This window comes from Convolutriloba macropyga, chromosome 6 (genome assembly GCF_964194025.1).
Source record: "Convolutriloba macropyga chromosome 6, txConMacr16.3, whole genome shotgun sequence".
Classification (NCBI taxonomy): Eukaryota; Metazoa; Xenacoelomorpha; order Acoela; family Convolutidae; genus Convolutriloba; species Convolutriloba macropyga.
In genome coordinates this window covers 20890399-20911623 of record NC_134473.1, presented here as the reverse complement: position 1 = coordinate 20911623, position 21225 = coordinate 20890399, and the positions used below count along the sequence as shown (strand labels likewise).

General features: G+C 33.9%; 1 protein-coding gene across 13 annotated transcripts in view; it reads left to right on the top strand.

Moving 5' to 3' along the window:
* The window catches only part of LOC142341563 (protein phosphatase 3 catalytic subunit alpha-like), a 126702-nt gene that overhangs the window by 47147 nt on the left and 58330 nt on the right, over positions 1 to 21225 (top strand). For all 13 annotated transcript variants that reach the window (XM_075392601.1, XM_075392600.1, XM_075392599.1 and 10 more), the window contains one exon: positions 14101 to 14188. In XM_075392601.1, coding sequence (XP_075248716.1) covers positions 14101 to 14188 — 88 coding nt within the window. The remainder of the gene's footprint in view (positions 1 to 14100; positions 14189 to 21225) is intronic.

The window sequence follows — 21225 nt, the reverse complement described above, 5'->3', positions numbered from 1 at the left end:
GCCCAAAATGTTACAATTTTTCGTATTTTTGTCTTGATTTCTCTAAATTAAAATTGAGGCTCATTGAAATTGATAAGGGTCTTTTGACAGACATAATTATTTTTATGACCATTTTAAGAGCTGTATGTTTTGGTACTCCAAACAAAAACCCAAGTTTATATTAATGTTCACAAGTTCCGAAAATTTTCATTTTTGAGCATTTTCAGCCTTAGCTGTCACTTTTGGTTTTAATAACTTTTGACATTTACTGCCGTTGTTCAAATTTTTCCAGCCCCAGGGACCAGAAAACCTTGTTTAGGTTTTGATAATAGGTCACTGAAAAATTTTTATTGACCATAGAATAGTTTTCAACTTTGGTATCCTAATTTGTAGCATATTTTTGATAAAACTCGCAGTTTTTTTAACATTTTTTAAAACCTTTGTCATTGTATTAGGTTAATGCATAGTTTCTAGATATAAAATGTTTCTACAAGATTTTAAGATCACGAATTTTAGCATTTTTTGACACAACTTGCAATTTTTTTCAATTTTTGTTTGACAACTGTGTTTATTCAGATTTTTTAGCCTCAGGGGTTTGATAATAAGTTCGTGAAATTTTTTTTTTGGATCCTTGAATAGTTTTCAACCTTTTAATATCACAAATTTTAGCAATTTTATTTAGTCATTTTTTAGGTTTCAATGGCCTGTCATTTTTTGGCACCAGGGGCGCAAGTTTTCTTAAAACTTCATTTTTTAGGTTGCTACAGCATCAAGAGCCGCATAACCTCTTCTAGAGTTTGATTATAGGTTACTGCATAGCTTCTAGATGCAATTGAATGTTTTATTATCAGAAAATTTTTAAAATATTTGCAATTTTTTCTCAAGTTTTTAATCTTTTTGAACTTTTTATCATTTTTCCTGCACCAGGGTTCTAGGAACCTCCTCTAAGGTTTGATGATAAACTGTCGCATAGTTTCTAGAGTTAATGGAATGGTTATCAATGTTTTATTGAATCCAGCTTTAGCATTTCTTTAATAAAATTTAATTTTGTCAAATTTTCGGAAAATTATTTTCATGTTCCAAGTTTATGGATCTTTGAGCCAGTGAAGATATTAAAAGCTTGAAATGAGGGAAACGATAGTCTCTTGAGACAATGAAATGGTTTTGAAGAATTGAATGTCTTGAATTTTGGCAAGATTTTGTTGGAGTTTGGGATTTTAAAATTTCCAGAATATTTTTGTCCTTTTCCGAGTTAAACTATCATTACTGGTCAACGAAGCGTTTCAAGACTTGCAGATGGGTTACGTGGCATATCTCCAGAGACAAAAATAGTTTTGAACATTATCACTGCGAAATCTGGAAATTTTTATTTTAACTTTTTCAAAGTTTTGCAAATTTTTAAAATCAGTAATTTATTTGCTTTATTTACAAACAAGGCTAGAAAATTAAAAGTTGCGCAGTCGAATCAAGCTTAATATAGCCTCACTAAACAGTGACTAGCTGCTGACGAAGCCAACTGCTCGCCGGTCGTTTGAGAGCAATTCGCCCGACGTTAGTGGGTTATGTTTTAGGACTTCTTGTGAGGACTGTTTAAGTGCTGTCAAACAAAGTTTATAGCAATTTTATTAGTCCTGCTTCTCTTTCCTTTGCGAATTTTGGCCTGGTTGATTCTTCGTCTTACCCATTTGACTTTTCGTCCTTTAAAGCGAGATCAAGGTGTAGCGCCCCGCGGGCATTAAGTTTCATTAGAGGCCCTTAGCCGCGTTGAGTGGCCCTTCATGTGCTTAGGGTGATGAAGCTACCGGCAAGGCTGCAGTTTAAGGTTAACAGGTCATTTTAAGGAGTTTTTGAGCCCAAAATGTTACAATTTTTCGTATTTTTTATCTTGATTTCTTTAAATTATAATTGAGGCTCATTAAAATTGATAAGGGTCTTTTGACAGACATAATTATTTTTATGACCATTTTAAGAGCTGTATGTTTTGGTACTCCAAACAAAAACCCAAGTTTATATTAATGTTCACAAGTTTCGAAAATTTTCATTTTTGAGCATTTTCAGCCTTAGCTGTCACTTTTGGTTTTAATAATTTTTGACATTTACTGCCGTTGTTCAAATTTTTCCAGCCCCAGGGACCAGAAAACCTTGTTTAGGTTTTGATAATAGGTCACTGAAAAATTTTTATTGACCATAGAATAGTTTTCAACTTTGGTATCCTAATTTGTAGCATATTTTTGATAAAACTCGCAGTTTTTTTTAACATTTTTAAAAACCTTTGTCATTGTATTAGGTTAATGCATAGTTTCTAGATATAAAATGTTTCTACAAGATTTTAAGATCACGAATTTTAGCATTTTTTGACACAACTTGCAATTTTTTTCAATTTTTGTTTGACAACTGTGTTTATTCAGATTTCTTAGCCTCAGGGGTTTGATAATAAGTTCGTGAAATTTTTTTATTGGATCCTTGAATAGTTTTCAACCTTTTAATATCACAAATTTTAGCAATTTTATTTAGTCATTTTTTAGGTTTCAATGGCCAGTCATTTTTTGGCACCAGGGGCGCATGTTTTCTAAAAACTTTTTTAAATTTTTTTAGGTTTCTCCAGCCTCGAGAGCCAAGGAACCTCTTCTATGGTTTGATAATAGATTACTGCTTAATTTATAGTGGTAATAGAGTGGTTTTAAACATTTTAACGTCGCGATTTTTAGCAATATTTTGACAAAACTTGCAATTATTCTTCAATTTTTGACGTCGTCATTGTTCAAGTTTTTCTGGACCTAGGGACCCGAAAACCTTCTTATGGGTTTGATAATAAGTTACTGAAGAACTTTTTTTGGCCATTGAATAGTTTTCAACTTTTTTATCATAAATTTTTTTGATAAAAATGCATTTTCAAGATTTTTGAAACTTTTTGTCATTTTTCAGTTTTTTCAGCCTCAAGAGCCAAGGAACCTCATATAGGGTTTGATAATAGACTACTGCACAGCTCATAGTGATAATGGAATGGTTTTAAACATTTGAACATCACGAATTTTAGCATTATTTTGACAAAACTTGCAATTATTCTTCAATTTTTGACATCGTCATTGTTCAAGTTTTTCCGGACTTAGGGACCCGAAAACCTTCTTAAGGGTTTGATAATAAGTTACTGAAGAACGTTTTTTGGCCATTGAATAGTTTTCAACTTTCACAAATTTTAGCAATTTTTGATAAAAATGCAGTTTCAAGATTTTTGAAACTTTGTCATTTTTTAAATTTTTCCAGCCACAAGAGCCAAGGAACCTCAATGGTTTGATTAAATGTATCTGCACATTTTATCGTGGTAATGGAATGGTTTCACAAACATCTTAACATCACGAATTTTAGCCTTATTTTGACAAAAACTGAAAAAATTTTATTGGCCATGGATTGTTTTTCAACTTCATCACAAGTTTTAGCAATTTTTTGATAAACTTAAGTTTTTGTTTTTGAAATTTTGTCATTTATGTTTCTCCAGCCTCAAGAGCCAAGCAGCCTCCTCTTGGGTTTGATAACAGATCCCTGCATAGTTTCTAGTTGTAATAGAATGTTTTTCAAGATTTTTGAATGTCACAAATTTAAGCAATTTCACGGTTTTTTTTTGAATTTTTGTCTTTTGGCGCCAAGGGCGCATGTGATCTAAAAACTTCGTCATTTTTTAGTTTTCTCCAGCCTCAAGAGCCAAGGAACCTACTCTAGGGTTTGATAATAGACTACTGCACAGCTCATAGTGATAATGGAATGGTTTTAAACATTTGAACATCACGAATTTTAGCATTATTTTGACAAAACTTGCAATTATTCTTCAATTTTTGACATCGTCATTGTTCAAGTTTTTCCGGACTTAGGGACCCGAAAACCTTCTTATGGGTTTGATAATAAGTTACTGCAGAGTTTTTTGGCCATTTAATAGTTTTCAACTTTTTTATCACAAATTTTTTGATAAAAATGCATTTTCAAGATTTTTGAAACTTTTTGTCATTTTTTAGTTTTTTTCAGCCTCAAGAGCCAAGGAACCTCATCTAGGCTTTGATAATTGATCATTGCATAGTTTCTAGATGTACTGAAATTTTACAAGATTTTGGAATATCAAGAATTTAACCAATATTTTACAAACGATTTGCGGTTTCTTCAGTTTTGAATTTTTCGGTTTTTGGCACCAGGGCCCCGAATTTTCCAAAAACTTCGTCATTTTTAGGGTTCTCCTCCCTCAAGAGCCAAGGAACCTCCTCTTGGGTTTGATGATAGATTACTGCACAATTTCTAGTGGTATTGGAATGGTTTTAAACATTTTAGCATCACGAATTTTAGCATTATTTTGACAAAACTTGCAATTTTTTTTTTCAATTTCCCTTATTGTCATTTTTCAAGCTTTTCAAGAACTATCAAAACTAGCAAAAAAACCTTCTTTAGAGTTTGATAATAAGTGGATATGTGGGACAATATGTGGGTTTTATAGTAAGGGCCATTGAAAAGTTTTTCAACTTTTTAATGTCGCAAATTTTACCAGTTTTTTATGAAACTTTCTTTTTTCATTTTCGGAAAATTTTTGTCTAATTTTAGTTTTCTCAGCCTCAAGAAACAAGGAACCTCCTCTAGGGTTTGCAAATGGGTTACTGGGTGATTTCTAGATGTAATGGAATGTCTTTCAAGATTTTAACATCAAGAATTTTTGAAATTTTTTGTCAATTTTTGCCGTTTTTATTTTGACCTTTTTAGTCATTATTCAGGTTTTTTTGAGCCTCAAGTGTCAAAAAACCTTTGTTGTGGTGTGATAATAAGGTACTGGAAAAATTTTGTTGGTCATGGATTAATTTTTTAATATCACAAGTTGTAACAATTTTTTATATATAAAACTATATAAAATTTTTTGACATTTTTTAGGTTTTTCTAGCCTCAAGAGCCGCGGAACGTCCTCTAGGGTTTGATATGTTAGTAAATAGTTTATAGATGTAACGGAATGTTTTTCAAACTTAAATATCACGAATATAAGCCTTCTTTTAAAAATGTTTGAGTTTTCATGTTTTTGAAGTTTTTCCGGCCCCTGGGACGTCCTCGAAGGTTTGATAATAAGCTGGTGCATAGTTTCTAGAGTTCATGGGATGGTGATCATTTTTTTGTTTGACTTCAGTTTTAGTAATTTTTGGATAAAATTTAAAGTTAGTGGAAAAATTATGTCATGTTCCAAGTTAAGTTTTCTTAAGAGCCGTTCAGCCCACTAGTCTTCAAGTTTGACATTAACACAAACTGTTTTGAAGACTTATACTTATGGTGTGAATGATGGTTCTTAGAAATTGATCCCACCCCTCCCACCCACCGCGCCCACATCAGTCCCCCCAATCCACTTTTGCACCCCGCTGCGCTCACCTTAACCCCTTCAATTAATCTATAGCTAGCCTCACTAAACCGTGGCTAGCTACTGACAAAGCCAACCGCTCGCCGGTTGTTTGAGAGCAATTCGCTCAAAATTAGTCGGTTATGTTTTGTTTTTTAAAGCTTTTGGTTTGTTTTTATCCCGTATATTTTTTGAATAAAAAAAATTCTGTCATAAAATTTGTTGACTTAATGTCGTCTTTGAGAACGATACTGTTTTTTTTTGTATCATAATGAAAACATTGAAACAATAAATTAGAAACTATACTGAAAATTAGCACGGATTCGAAGTCAGAAAAACGAATGAGTCATCAACCAACTCTAGCAATGACATTTAGGATTTTTAAGTGGTGTTCAATTGCCGTGGATGCATTTATCGTTACTTACTTGCAGCAATGTTTTTGTCACTTATTTCAAATGGAAAAAGATGTTGGCTGTGCTATATCAAAGGCTGAGTTTTGCCATATCAGTTTTCCTTTTCATTTATCTGTGTCTCATTGGTTCTTGGCAAAATTGATTATTCTTTTGCGGACTTGAGTGTGAATTTGTTCAAGAAAATCACTAGTTGTGATTAAAATTAACATCAATTTTCGGAGATGCGTTGTTTTTACATTTTTTATCTTGATTTTCAGATGTAGCTTGTATTTTTTAAAAAGCTGTTTCTTTGGTAGTCGATAGTGAAGTCATAAGAATTTTTGTGTTTGGTTTGGAATTCGTGATCTTTCCTAATATGCATACAACCCAGAACAATGGAACTGTATTGCTTTGTGGTCTTATTTTGTTGTCAAATTGTAGTGTTGATTATGCTCACTTCGAATTATTCTAATGTCGAAGGTTAAGGTCAGCTTATGTTTTAGAACAGTTACGCTATCGGTCCACATACTTCATTGATCTATTGTCAACAAAAATAAGCCTAGGAATCAACATAGTGAATCCTTATCAAGATAAATGTTAAATCTATATTTTAGAGCCCAAGTGTAGGGGCTACTTTGATTGTTGTTGTTTCTAAGTGTCATAAGCTGTTCATTAATTGATCGGTTTAACGTAAGTTTTAATAATAGCGGTCTATGACTTGTGTTATTTAAGTCTTGACCTGAAAAGTCCAGTAAATATAGCTCTTCTGAATGAGGAGATTTTGGGTCCCACTGGACGTATGGGATATTAGTCACCTATTTCAAATCATTGGATAGAAGCCCTTTGTTCGTCATTTGAAATCTCATCAAACTCAAAAAGGATATCCGGAATTGTCGTTTCCACTGCGGAAAGTAATACGTGAACTGGAGAGTTTCTTGGAGGGGGGGGGGGGGGGGGGGGGGGGGCAAATACGCAAGAATAAAGTAGAGGGTCAAAAAAACTTATTTAAAACCGTGATATAATCATACTCGCTCTTTGAAACGCATAAAATATCGAAAATTGATTGAAAAATATTCTACCAAACTTTAGGGAAATGCCGAGACTTAGCCAAACTTTCAATGGTTACAGTATCAGGCGTTGTGTCCGATGGCCTCGTTGCCTTAACAATTAAATTTATCCTTTGAATCCCTAACAAATCTGAACTTGTCGAATTGCATTTTGTTCAAAATTGCATTGAGGATTAAGATTATTGACGTGACTCGAGGTTACGTTATTGCGGGTCCGTGTACGCAGCATTTAATGGCCTAACATTAAATCGAATGCGCCTGAGAGACTTATCACTGAACCACTGTAAGCAGTGAGGCTTAAAAATATGCAGGATAAGCAAGAAAAAAACCGTATAATAGATTGATTAGTTTTAGTTTTCAATAGAAAGTCAATATTTTTAGTTTTCACTGCCTAAATATTTTTTACTTAAATATTGTTCAATAATTGGTCCTGAAAATATTTATAGACGTTGGGTCAGAAGAGCAGTTCATCATAATCTTCTACTCTCACTAAGACACCGAATTAGAACACTTTTTGACAAGTCGAAGAACTTAGGGTGGCACATATCTTCCTTTCTCTTTCAATGTCAGTTTTAATTGTATCGTTTGCCTATTAGCTTTTGATTTTTGCGATATTAACTTTTGAGGTTTTGAAAAGTCGGAAAGTGTTTTGGCCTAATTTTTTAAGTCACATTGACATACCCAAAATTTAAGTAGCTGGACTCAACACGCTCAAGTTGGCGACAAAATTAGTAATTGATGACCCGGAGGCGTTTTAAATTTACCCGCTGACCGATTTAGTTTAATATGAAGCGTCATTCCACCTGTTGTGTTCGACATCCTTTGCACTTAATTGCCCATTCAGGTGCCATATTATCTCCAAAAGCCGGGGTATGAATATAATTACTTAAGTGAATGGAATTCCTTTGATATCATTTCATTATCATCCGTTATCGTCAAGTATACTTTACAACAGAGTGATAACGACTTTGATTTCAATTATGTTCCAACTGTTTTTCAAAAATTTAGCACTTAATAACATGTTCTACAACCAACTGATTTTATTACGCGGGAACGGTTGGAAGAAAAAATAAATGATTGATTGCTCTGAAACGAAAATCGTAGCAATTATAGCAGTCCTGCGGTCTTTTTTAATAGCCGCAAAGCGATAGCTGAGGCTATTATTGGCCTTTTCTTGCCTCAATTAAAAGAATTTCAATTGTATTGGTGTGCTGTCTTTTTTAGGACTCAAAGAGGAGTATTGGTCGAGCATCTTTTTTATCGGTAATTTTGGAGTGTAATTGAAACAGGAAGTGAAATGAGTGAAAACCTGAACTTGTCGAATTGCATTTTGTTCAAAATTGCATTGAGGATTAAGATTATTGACGTGACTCGAGGTTACGTTATTGCGGGTCCGTGTACGCAGCATTTAATGGCCTAACATTAAATCGAATGCGCCTGAGAGACTTATCACTGAACCACTGTAAGCAGTGAGGCTTAAAAATATGCAGGATAAGCAAGAAAAGAAGCGTATAATAGATTGATTAGTTTTAGTTTTCAATAGAAAGTCAATATTTTTAGTTTTCACTGCCTAAATATTTTTTACTTAAATATTGTTCAATAATTGGTCCTGAAAATATTTATAGACGTTGGGTCAGAAGAGCAGTTCATCATAATCTTCTACTCTCACTAAGACACCGAATTAGAACACTTTTTGACAAGTCGAAGAACTTAGGGTGGCACATATCTTCCTTTCTCTTTCAATGTCAGTTTTAATTGTATCGTTTGCCTATTAGCTTTTGATTTTTGCGATATTAACTTTTGAGGTTTTGAAAAGTCGGAAAGTGTTTTGGCCTAATTTTTTAAGTCACATTGACATACCCAAAATTTAAGTAGCTGGACTCAACACGCTCAAGTTGGCGACAAAATTAGTAATTGATGACCCGGAGGCGTTTTAAATTTACCCGCTGACCGATTTAGTTTAATATGAAGCGTCATTCCACCTGTTGTGTTCGACATCCTTTGCACTTAATTGCCCATTCAGGTGCCATATTATCTCCAAAAGCCGGGGTATGAATATAATTACTTAAGTGAATGGAATTCCTTTGATATCATTTCATTATCATCCGTTATCGTCAAGTATACTTTACAACAGAGTGATAACGACTTTGATTTCAATTATGTTCCAACTGTTTTTCAAAAATTTAGCACTTAATAACATGTTCTACAACCAACTGATTTTATTACGCGGGAACGGTTGGAAGAAAAAATAAATGATTGATTGCTCTGAAACGAAAATCGTAGCAATTATAGCAGTCCTGCGGTCTTTTTTAATAGCCGCAAAGCGATAGCTGAGGCTATTATTGGCCTTTTCTTGCCTCAATTAAAAGAATTTCAATTGTATTGGTGTGCTGTCTTTTTTAGGACTCAAAGAGGAGTATTGGTCGAGCATCTTTTTTATCGGTAATTTTGGAGTGTAATTGAAACAGGAAGTGAAATGAGTGAAAACCTGAACTTGTCGAATTGCATTTTGTTCAAAATTGCATTGAGGATTAAGATTATTGACGTGACTCGAGGTTACGTTATTGCGGGTCCGTGTACGCAGCATTTAATGGCCTAACATTAAATCGAATGCGCCTGAGAGACTTATCACTGAACCACTGTAAGCAGTGAGGCTTAAAAATATGCAGGATAAGCAAGAAAAAAACCGTATAATAGATTGATTAGTTTTAGTTTTCAATAGAAAGTCAATATTTTTAGTTTTCACTGCCTAAATATTTTTTACTTAAATATTGTTCAATAATTGGTCCTGAAAATATTTATAGACGTTGGGTCAGAAGAGCAGTTCATCATAATCTTCTACTCTCACTAAGACACCGAATTAGAACACTTTTTGACAAGTCGAAGAACTTAGGGTGGCACATATCTTCCTTTCTCTTTCAATGTCAGTTTTAATTGTATCGTTTGCCTATTAGCTTTTGATTTTTGCGATATTAACTTTTGAGGTTTTGAAAAGTCGGAAAGTGTTTTGGCCTAATTTTTTAAGTCACATTGACATACCCAAAATTTAAGTAGCTGGACTCAACACGCTCAAGTTGGCGACAAAATTAGTAATTGATGACCCGGAGGCGTTTTAAATTTACCCGCTGACCGATTTAGTTTAATATGAAGCGTCATTCCACCTGTTGTGTTCGACATCCTTTGCACTTAATTGCCCATTCAGGTGCCATATTATCTCCAAAAGCCGGGGTATGAATATAATTACTTAAGTGAATGGAATTCCTTTGATATCATTTCATTATCATCCGTTATCGTCAAGTATACTTTACAACAGAGTGATAACGACTTTGATTTCAATTATGTTCCAACTGTTTTTCAAAAATTTAGCACTTAATAACATGTTCTACAACCAACTGATTTTATTACGCGGGAACGGTTGGAAGAAAAAATAAATGATTGATTGCTCTGAAACGAAAATCGTAGCAATTATAGCAGTCCTGCGGTCTTTTTTAATAGCCGCAAAGCGATAGCTGAGGCTATTATTGGCCTTTTCTTGCCTCAATTAAAAGAATTTCAATTGTATTGGTGTGCTGTCTTTTTTAGGACTCAAAGAGGAGTATTGGTCGAGCATCTTTTTTATCGGTAATTTTGGAGTGTAATTGAAACAGGAAGTGAAATGAGTGAAAACAAAGTGTTTAGGTCAAATTTCTGAGAAAAGAGAGTGCAATTTTTTGTTCATGTTGCTTATTTGAGAGAGAGAGAGAGCGCCAAAAAAGTGGGTGTGAAGAAACTTTCACTGAGCGAGCGGCAATTTTTGAGTTTTTGATCACGTGCGGCTTTCTGACAGCAGTTTTTGAACTTTAACTCCTATTTGGACATTTTTCGCTTAATTATCTAAACTGGTAATAGTTCGTTTGGAAGCTTTTTTGGGCCATCTGAACCGAATTTACACTTTTTGTGTCATTTTTCAGCTATTTTTCATTTGTCTGAAGCTTTTTTATAAATTTTTTTATTAATAGCCGCGAAGCGATAGCTGGCTTTCTCTTGGTTTTTTATTTATTTCGTCGTCATGATTTTTTTGACGACCATATGACGTCACAACCACTTCAAGTCTGCTTTTTGTTCATCCGTTCATGCAATTTCAACTGATTTGCGTGCGTGACGTCATTTTTCACTCTTAGTGGAGCGAGTTTTTTTGTTCATTTGCGTGATTAAATTTTTGGTCACACGTGACTTACCTCACTCTTAAAAATGACTTCCTCACTCTAAAATGGACTTTTCTTTGCTTTAATGCAAAGAGATAAGATCAAATGAGTGCTTGTCACTCTAATTGAAGGTTATTTGAGAGCATCAAATAGAAACAGCAATAAATTATATAGATTTTTAATCAAAATTTAACATCTCAGCGCTTATTGAAAAGAGTAAGTCTCTTTTTTGGTCTGTCTTTTTACCGTTTTTTTGAGACTACAGATCTATGAAGCTATTGCGGCTATTTTCTGGCGGTTGCTTTGTTGCGGGCTGAGCTATGTTTCAATTTTTGATAGCATTTGGGTAGTTTTGTGGTTAAAATAAGTTCTATCATTTTTGGTTGTCTCTCAATTAGATTAATTCTGACTTGAGTCTATTTCGAAAGGAAATCGAGTAATTTTGAGCAAATTTTATAAATTTTTGTTTTTTTGTGACTGGACTATTCATTCAAGTTTTATGGTTCTCGCGGTCGTTTTTCTTCATGAACTCTTAATTAGGAGCAACTTTACAGGTGTTGTTACAATGAAGTGATACTTGAAAGCTAGACAGGGCACCTGTCATTTAATTAATTTATGCAAATTTTGATTTTTTTTAGATAATGTTGGTTTAGTTGCTTTCATTGACTTTGATGCCACTTTTTGGCAATGACATCGTGCAAATTACTTGTCAGATGTCTTTTTTGATGTCTTTTTATTTGTCTGTTGATGTTCGCAAAGTTGGTGTTTGCTGTAAAAACTCTCATTTGTCGACGTTTTTCGAGTTGGTTGTTGGTGTGAATAATAACTTCGATAACTCTATTTTCCTAAAATGAAATGAGTTTTGTTTTTTTTTCCGATTTCAAGAGTTTTCAATTGCGTGGACGTCTTGGTGTTTGTTTTGTTTATCGGAGGCTGTCCTTTTAAGTGGGTTAATATTGTTTTCTTGAATTGCTTCAATTCTGTGAATTGAACTTCAGGGCTGGTCTTATGTTGTTTTGTTAGATGTTCTCACACGTTTTTCCTGACTTTGAACTTTCAAAATGGGATAAACAGGTAAGCGGCAGTGGACATCAAGTTTCCTTAGGTCAAAGGCTGGTGCAAATACTGGGAAGGCTCTAAATCAAGGTTAAAAGGTCGAAGAGACCAGCCTCACGTGAATATTTCAATGGGTTGGTTTGTGACAATGGGTTGTTTTTGAACTTTTCTAATTATATTCTAAATATTCTAATTTTTTGCTAGATTTTTTTCTTTTCAGATTCTGTTGTATAGCTCTGCTAGTAGCATGTGAAAGAATAATTTTTTGTAGATGACATGCTTAATTGCTCTCAAAGGAGAAATTGATGTGAAAAAATTTTCTTGTTTTAATGCTTCAAGTTGGATTTGGATAGAAGCTTGTTACTTAAGAAATATTCAGATACCAATTGGCTAGTAGCATGTGAAAGAATAATTTTTTGTAGATGACATGCTTAATTGCTCTCAAAGGAGAAATTGATGTGAAAAAATTTTCTTGTTTTAATGCTTCAAGTTGGATTTGGATAGAAGCTTGTTACTTAAGAAATATTCAGATACCAATTGACTAAAGTTTTCTTGGTAAAATTTTTTTTCCGTAGGAAAATTGGCAGAAAAATTGGCAGAGAAATTTTAAAACCATTTTTCTTAATTTTTTTCAGTTTCTTTTTTAATCTTAGACAAGTTTCGTGGCCTATTATGACTTGCCCACATTGTTTTGCGAGCTTTTTATTGCTCTAATTGCAAAGGAACTTGATCGGCTTTATTTTTCCTCGGACTATTAAAAAAACTCATGTTATAAAAACTTAACTTGTTTTTTCTTGTTGATTTTGTTTTGAATGCCGTTTCTATTCTTCCTTAAATTTTTTATGGCATTTTTGGAGGTTCAGGGTTCACAATATTTGTTCTAGTTGTTTAGTCATAAGTTTGGGCAATTTTCTCCTTCGAGTCGTTTCCGGAATTCTTCCGGCTGTTGCGGGCTGCAATTGATTAGAGCTCCCACTAGTCATTCGAGAGCAATTCTTCCGACGTTTAGTCGGTTATGTTTAAGCTATTTCTCGTCCGATGTTTCAACTGTCATTAATCTTTACTTCCTCCAAAACCAAAACGGGTAAAACCCGAAGGTCGTGAAATGGTTGAGCAGCTCTTAGAGCCTTCCTCGGACTATTAAAAAAAAACTCATGTTATAAAAACTTAAGTTTTTCTAATTTTTTTTTGTTGATTTTGTTTTGAATGCAGTTTCTATTCTTCCTTAAATTTTTTATGGCATTTTTGGAGGTTCAGGGTTCACAATATTTGTTCTAGTTATTTAGTCATAAGTTTGGGCAATTTTCTCCTTCGAGTCGTTTCCGGAATTCTTCCGGCTGTTGCGGGCTGCAATTGATTAGAGCTCCCACTGGTCATTCGAGAGCAATTCTTCCGACGTTTAGTCGGTTATGTTTGAGCGATTTCTCGTCCGATGTTTCAACTGTCATTAATCTTTACTTCCTCCAAAACCGAAACGGGTAAAACCCGAAGGTCGTGAAATGGTTGAGCAGCTCTCTTAGAGCCTTATGCCTTACTGGTCTAAGTATGTGATTCATCAAAAACTTAAGGAGACCATTTCATGGTGTGAAGGGCGGTTCTTTTTCTTGAATGTTTGACCCCCTCAGTCGCCCTCCACCCCTCCTCAGTCGCAGTCAATAAATGCGTCAAAATTGTTCAATTTTGATCTACAAATCTTTGTAGTTGTCTCACATCACTTAAGCGACTTAAGATGTTCAACCCTACCCCGCTGAAGCAGTGTACCATTGAGTCCAAGCCTGTGCTTTGAGAGAGATGCGTCGGACTTTAGTTGGTAATGTTTAAAAGCCATGCAATTGTTGAAACTCAAAAGGCTATTTATGAAACTTTTCAAATCTGTGATGAAAGCTGTGAAAGCTCGAAAAATCTGTTTTACCCAATCGCCGAACGTCACGATAAACAGTCTGACTTTAATGTAACTATGAATTATCAATGCTCTATTTGGTATTATTTAAATTCTCATTCGAGAGAGCTGTTCATTGAGTTCTTCCTGAGAAAGACATGGGTACATGTAACTTGGTTGATGTGTTTAGAAGCTAGTCAAGTGGCACAGAGGAAAGAGGTGATTAGAAACAAGATCCGTGCAATTGGCAAGATGGCCCGCGTCTTCACCGTCCTCAGGTTAGTCTTCTGCCTGCCTGTCATTCTTAAGTTCTATTGCAAATCTGGTGTTTTTTACAGCAGCACAGCAGATGTGATAAAGTACTTCAGTTACAGCCGATTACCTGAATTTGCTGATCAAATTAGCTTATTGTTTAGGGTTCTTTTTCGAAGGGAAATTTTGAAGTTATCATTGATATGTGAAAACAGTTAATTGGTCACAATTGTATCAATAAGTTGAAGTTTGTTCTCTCTCTGATCGTGGAGTAAATTAGTTTCCAATTTCAGTGTTTCTTTGTATTTGAGACAAAGTTAAAAAACGCCCTAGCTGTGGTGTTGTAGAGAGAAACTCAATTGTACTGATCAATGCTCCAACATTAAATAAAACAGGAATGTCTGCGATGCAAAGAGTCGTTATAGTTTTGAGATTTTTTTCAGGAGTAAAATGCATTGGTTCCGAATTCGTTAATGGCGGATCTTCTCGCCTTGCTTTCTTTTTTGCCGCCAGTATTGATGCCTTCAAATTTCATTGGTGAAAGATAAGAATGGACTCATTTGAAAGCAATGGCAAAATTGAATAAAAGACATGTTTTGAATTTTTTAATTAATCACCGCCTTCATCAGCCGGCTATCATAGCGGCCCTATTTTTTACGATTCGAATTGGAGAAGTTTCTCGTCTTTTTTCATTGGTAATGTTTTGCAAAGCGTTTGCGTCAAATTGCGGAAGAGCAAAGTTAAAAGATAAGTTTTTGTTATGTAGCATTTTTGATAGAGAGCTAAAAATGTGGGTGTAACAATTTTTTCGTTGAGCGAGTGGTTTTTTGATCACGTGCCGCATTTTCGAAGCCATTTTTTAAATTTTAAACTCCTTTTTATAGCTGCGAAGCTGTAAGCTGAGCGTAGTTATATTGCGGTGCTCTTGGTTTTTTACAATTCAAAGAATTTGAATTGAATTGGGGCGCTGTCTTTTTTTTACGACTCGAAGAGGAGTATTGGAGAAGTCCTTTTTTTTTAATCAATTTTATTGGAGTGAATTTTGAAGCGGGAAATGAAACCCGTGAAAAAATTTGGAGTGATTTGGTTGCTGAACAAAAGTGAAGAGCGGAGCGAAAAGAGAGTGGATTTTTGTTCATACCGCTGTTTTTGAGAGAGCGAGAAATTGATGTGAAAAAATTTTCTGAGCGAGCGAAATTTTTTTGTTCACGTGCGGCTTTTAAAAGCAGTTTTTTTGCAATTTTTCTTGTTTGTGAGGTTTGATTATGATATTGTATTGGATTTGGGCTCGTTCTGATAGGAATTGCAGGTTTCAAGTAGTTAATTTGAGTTTTATGCAAATTTGGAGGTTTTTGATCAGTTTTGCTGATTTTTCGACGAAATCTATTGTATATTGGCCTTTTGTTTTGTTTTAATGCTTTAAGTGCAATTTGCATAGAAGCGCGTTATTCAAGGATCATCGGGGTTACAAATCCATTACAATTTTGTTGTTATAAAACATTTTTTCTGAAGAAAAATGGCAGAAAAATTAGGAATTTTTTAACCACTTTTTTAAATTTTTGGCTTTTTTCGTTTTTCTTTCAATGGTGGACAATTTTTTTAGCTTGCGATGACTTGCCATTTTTTCACGAGCATTTCATTGCTCTATTTGCTCAAAGTAACTTTATTTGGCTTTATTTTTTCTTGTAAAATTTAAAAAATACCTTACTTTTTCTCGTTTTTTATTTGTTCAATTTGGTTTTAAATGTCGTTTCTGTTCTTCCTCAACCTTTGATAGCATTTGGCGAGTTTTCTAGTGGAAGTCAGTTGTTGTAGCTCTTTTGGATGTCTCTCATTTTGATTGATATTAGTTGAGAGTTTTGTTTGTTAAAGAAAATCGAGTAAATCAGAGCAAATTTTGGCCACTTTTTGTCTTTTTTCTAAGTTTATTGCCTATTTCTTCCAATTTAATGTTTTTGTTGGTAACCTTTTCTCAATAAAGAGCATTTTTGTAGGTGTCGATGCTATGAATTTGCACTTGAAGGCTTAGCAGGGCAGTTTTCATTTAAACAAATTATACCAATCTCTAATTCGTTAAAGAGTTTTTCTTAGTCTTTTTTATAGTTTGTTGTGTAACGTTTCTCTGCAATTACTAGGTGGGCGATTGATCTAGCCAAATATATAAATAATTGATTTCTATGAGTTATGGATGGGAAGCTGCATGTTATCTTTTTGTAGAGTATTTTGTTTGGATTTTTAGAGAATATTATTTTTTGATTTGGTCCTTTGTCAAGTTTCCAGTTCTCCAGTCTTTTCTTTGTGAATTGCTTACACTGTCTGTCGATTGATAATATGCTGGTGATGCATCTGATTAGTGAGAATAGTCAGATTTCTACTTCGAGTCGTTTCCGGAATTCTTCCGGCTGTTTTTTTTTTAAGATCTGTTCACACATTTTCATGATTTTTGAAGTCAAATTGGAGTAGTGATTTTGGTCACGCCGAAACACGAAATGGAGCAAAAAAGCGAGTGGTTTTGAACAAAAATTCGGTTTTTCGGTAGTGGTTTTTTGTTCACATGCGGCAATTTCACTCTGATTTTTACTGTTTTTTTTTTTCAATTTTTTGGATCGCATTTTTTTCTAAATGGTTTCCCAATCAATTCACAGCTCATTCTAGGCCTAGTTTTTTGTTTGAATTAAATTTTCATTTCTCGCTAGTGGTTTTTTTGTTCACATGCGGCATTTTGACATTGATTTTTTGTTTTTTTTTAAATTTTTTGATCTGATTTTTTTAAAATGGTTTTCTCAATTCACTCATAGTCCATTCTAGGTCTAGTTTTTCTGGTCAGTCAATGAAAATTTTTTGAATTGTACGTCAGGACTTGTCCTGCTATGTTTTTTGTTTCGTCGTCTGACGCTCTTTTTTCGTTTTACATTTGTTCACACAGCAAAGCTGAAAGTCAAATTTTCTGAATGACTTCTTCCTCTCACTAACGGTATTTGCGCGCGTGATGTCATTTCTCACTCGCTTTAGCGAAACGTTTTAGGTTATTTGCGTGGTTAGATTTTGATCATACGTGACTTACCTCACTCAATAAAATGACTTTTCACTTTAAAACTTAAGTTTAATTTGAATTTGGTTAAGTTCAAAGGAACTCATATGTGCAGTAAAGGTCCCTAATAAGAGGCTTCTGTGGAATGAATTATAACAAGCTTTATTAATTCATCGCTGAATGTTTTTTACCTAGTTTTTTGAGCGGCGTCGATTTTTTCAGTTTAGATCTGTATCTGTTTCTATCTATTATATGGCACGCAGGTCTGTTCTTTCGCAGCTATTCCGGCAATCTGCCGGCTATGTTTTCTGTTCAAGGTGTTTGTTTCGTTTAACCAAACTGGTAATAGTGCCCATGAAAGCATTTTTGACCATCGAAGCTAAAAATATAGTTTAGATTCAATTTGCCATATGTGACCCTTTTTAGCTGTTGGCATCCTTCAGCTTTTCTAATAGCCTCAAAGCGATAGCTGAATCTATTTTTGGTCTTCTGTTGGTTTTTCCAATCCCGAGTATTTGGATTGTATTGGTGGGCTGTCTTTTTTAATGTGCTCTTTTATTGGTGTGCTGTATTGGTGTTTACACTTTTTTTCGGCTTCAATTCAATGAGAAATCAAATTAGAGTGGTGATGTTAGTCACGCTGAAGTAGTGAAGGGAGCGAATAATCGAGTAGGTTTAAGGCGTGATTTTTCAAGTTCCTTAGATGTGGAGTGAGAAGTTGTTTGAGCAAATTTTCTGTTTTTGAGATTTTTTTAACGCTTCAATCTGATACATATGTGTTATAATTGCGCCTTTTTCACTTGCTTGAATTCAGCAACGGGCAGTTAATGCTAGTAATGACTTTGACGCCACTAGTGAAGGGAGCGCACTGAAGTAATGAAGGGAGCGAACATTGAGTAGGTTTTAGGCGTGATTTTTGAAGCTCCTTAAATGTGGAGTGAGAAGTTGTTTGAGCAAATGTTCTGTTTTTGAGAATTTTTTCACGTGCGTCAATTTGATTTCTTGTTACCAATGTATTTCCTCTTGAGGGCTTCTTATATGATACATAAGTATTATAATTGCTCCTTTTGCAACTGCTTGAATTCAGCAACGGGTAGTTAATGCCAGTAATCACTTTGACGCCATTAGTGAATATTTGATTTTTGCCTCGTTTTTAATATTTTTGTTGTCTTATAACTTTAATATCTTTGTAGATGGTTCTGATTGATTGCTACATAGGCGTTATTGTTCATGATTAATAGTTTGAGTTAACAGTTACTGGTTTCCGAGACTTAAACACAACTTCATCGCAAAAGTTTTTGTTCACTTTTGCTAATATTTGCTGTACTTTTTTATGTTTATTTTAATCTCATTAGGAACCGGTCGCGAATTGGGGCTATGTGAGTTGGTTTGACTGTTTCCGTTCAAAGCTGATTTTGACGTTGAAATTATTCGAAATAGTTGTCTTAGACCGTTGCTATTTTCTCTTATTTTCATCTCTAATTGTTTTCAAAAACTTTAAGCGTGATTTACACTTTTATAAAACTTGATTCTAGTCTTGCATGTTTGTTGTTTTTCTCATGGTCTCATCGCTTTGTCTTGAAAATAACACTTCTCCTTGGCCATCAAGTGAGGCGTAGATTCGTCCAACCTGTTAGCTCCAATTTTTAGCTAACATTTTTATTGACTGCGATACCGTATGTTTTGAAATGATTCAGGTGGGTCTGTAAGTTATGCTTTCCTTTTTGGTTATTGTCTCTTTTCTGCCATTACAACTGCTTAAAAGCATTTTATGACTTCTGAGGTGTTATGGTTTGTTCTGTTTAGGGATTTTGTCATTTAGTTATCTGGTTTTCCTACTGAGATCACTGACTTCCAATTTTTTTTAGCCAAATTGGTTTTCTTTGGTCCTTTCTTTGGTTTTGCCTCGTTTTTGTTTGTTTGTAGGTAATTCCCAAATGCTCTCAATCTAAGGATGAGTGGTGTCAATATTTTGGAATTTAATTTTAATATTTGTTCTCAAAGCACTAGATCTTGGTAACAGAAATCGTAAAATTGTTTTCTTTTGTGCGTTTTTGCGCATATAGGGTCATGGGCTTCGTGGAATGTCTTAGTTTGTTAATAGTGTAAAAGCTAAAAATGATAGTTGTCAGGCCGATATTTAATTCAGTTCGATGGATTGTTTTTCAGGATGAAGCAGCAATAAGTTATGCAGATTCCTAATAAAAAATATACCATCTCATTATTTAATTTAAAAATAATCTTTTTTTGCTCTGCTCCTTTTACTATTGTTTTGAAAGTAGATATACGAAGCTATTGCGGCTATTTTCTGGAAATTTACTGGCTGTGTTTAGCATTTGTGGGAGTGTTGTGGTTCAAATGAGCTGTTTAAGTTGATTTGGCTGACTTTCTATCTAAATGATATTAATTTTGAGTAGTTTTTGTAAAGATAGTTGAGCAATTTAAATCAAATTTTGGCCGATTTGTCTTTTTTTCCATATTTATTCTGATTTTCTGGCTAGAATTTTTCTAGTTCAATTTTCAGCTTTGTATAGGTTTTTTTCTAAAAGGTACCGTGTAAGGCTAGACAGGGCACTTCTCACAGAAATAAATAATACAATGTTTTTATTTCGAGTTTTTTTGTTTGCGTTTTTTGTTTTTTAATGTTTCTGCTAGTTGTTTGTTGGGTAACTGACTGAGCAGAAGAATTATTTTTTCTGCTCAAAAACATGGATTGAGAGTATTATCTTAGCTATTTGTGGATAATTTGTTCGAGACTTTTGTAGAAAATATTTTTTGTCCTTTTTTCCCTTCGTTGTATTCGAATTTTTTTTGATGATTTCCATGTCAATTGGTAGTCATCTGTTGAATGACAACTAATTGTATCGCTTGGTTTTTTGCTAGTAACTGTTTTGGAGTATCAATTAGTAAAATTTTTATCAGATGCTTTTATCAGTATTTGTTGGCAGATAGTTTTCCATTGTTTGTTAATTTGCCTGCCAGCATGGTTAGTTTAATTGATTTAGATTATGTCTGTAAGGATGGTTGTTAATCTTCTTTGAACCATTTCCCGAACTCTTTCGTTTAATTTTTTTTTTTTGATAATCAATTTTTAGTAAATTTTGAAGCAGGAAATGAAATGCAAAAAAATTTTCGAGTGATTTGGTTATTGAATAAAATCAAGAAGTAAAGCTGAAATATTTTTATTTTTCTAATAGCCGCACAGCGATAGCTGGGGCTATTATTGGCCTTCTCTTGGTTTTTTTTTATATCGTCGTCATGATTTTTGTTACGACCATATGACGTCACAGTCACTTTTTGTTCATTCGTTCATGCAATTTGAACTGAATTACATGTGTGACGTCATTTTTCGCTCTTAGTGGAGCGAGTTTTGTTGTTCATGCGCGTGATTAAATTTTTGGTCACACTTGACTTACGTCACTCTCAAAAATGACTTCCTCAATTTGAAATTGACTTTTATTTACTTTAATTCAAAGAGATAAGGTCAAATGGCTGTGTGTCACTCTAAATGAAGGTTATTTGAGGTCAGCTAATAGAGGCAGCAATAACTTATACAGATTTTTAATCAAAATATAACAGATCAGCCTTCAATGAATAGACGAATTTTTTTGGTCTGTCTTTTTTACTGTTTTTTTAGACTGCCGATCTACGAATCTATTGCGGCTATTTTCTGGCAATCTGCCAGCTAGGTTGTTTATGTTGCTGTTTTCAAGCAAGCGTGGCTTTTTAAGAGTTTTAATTTTTTGTGCAGAGGTTTAATTATTATATTGAAATAATTTTAGGGTTGTTTCGATATTGGTTTAAAGGTTTCGGGTAATTTATTTGATTGATTAGAAGGGTTTTCGTCTTTTTGCTGAGTATTAGAATTTTAAGCATTTTTTGTTGTTGTTTTGTTGTACTGTTTTGGAGTATCAATTAGTAAAATTTTTATCAGATGCTTTGATCAGTTTTTGTTGGCAGATAGTTTTCCATTGTTTATTAATTTGCCTGTTAAGATGGTTAGTATAATTGATTAAGATTATGTCAGTTAGG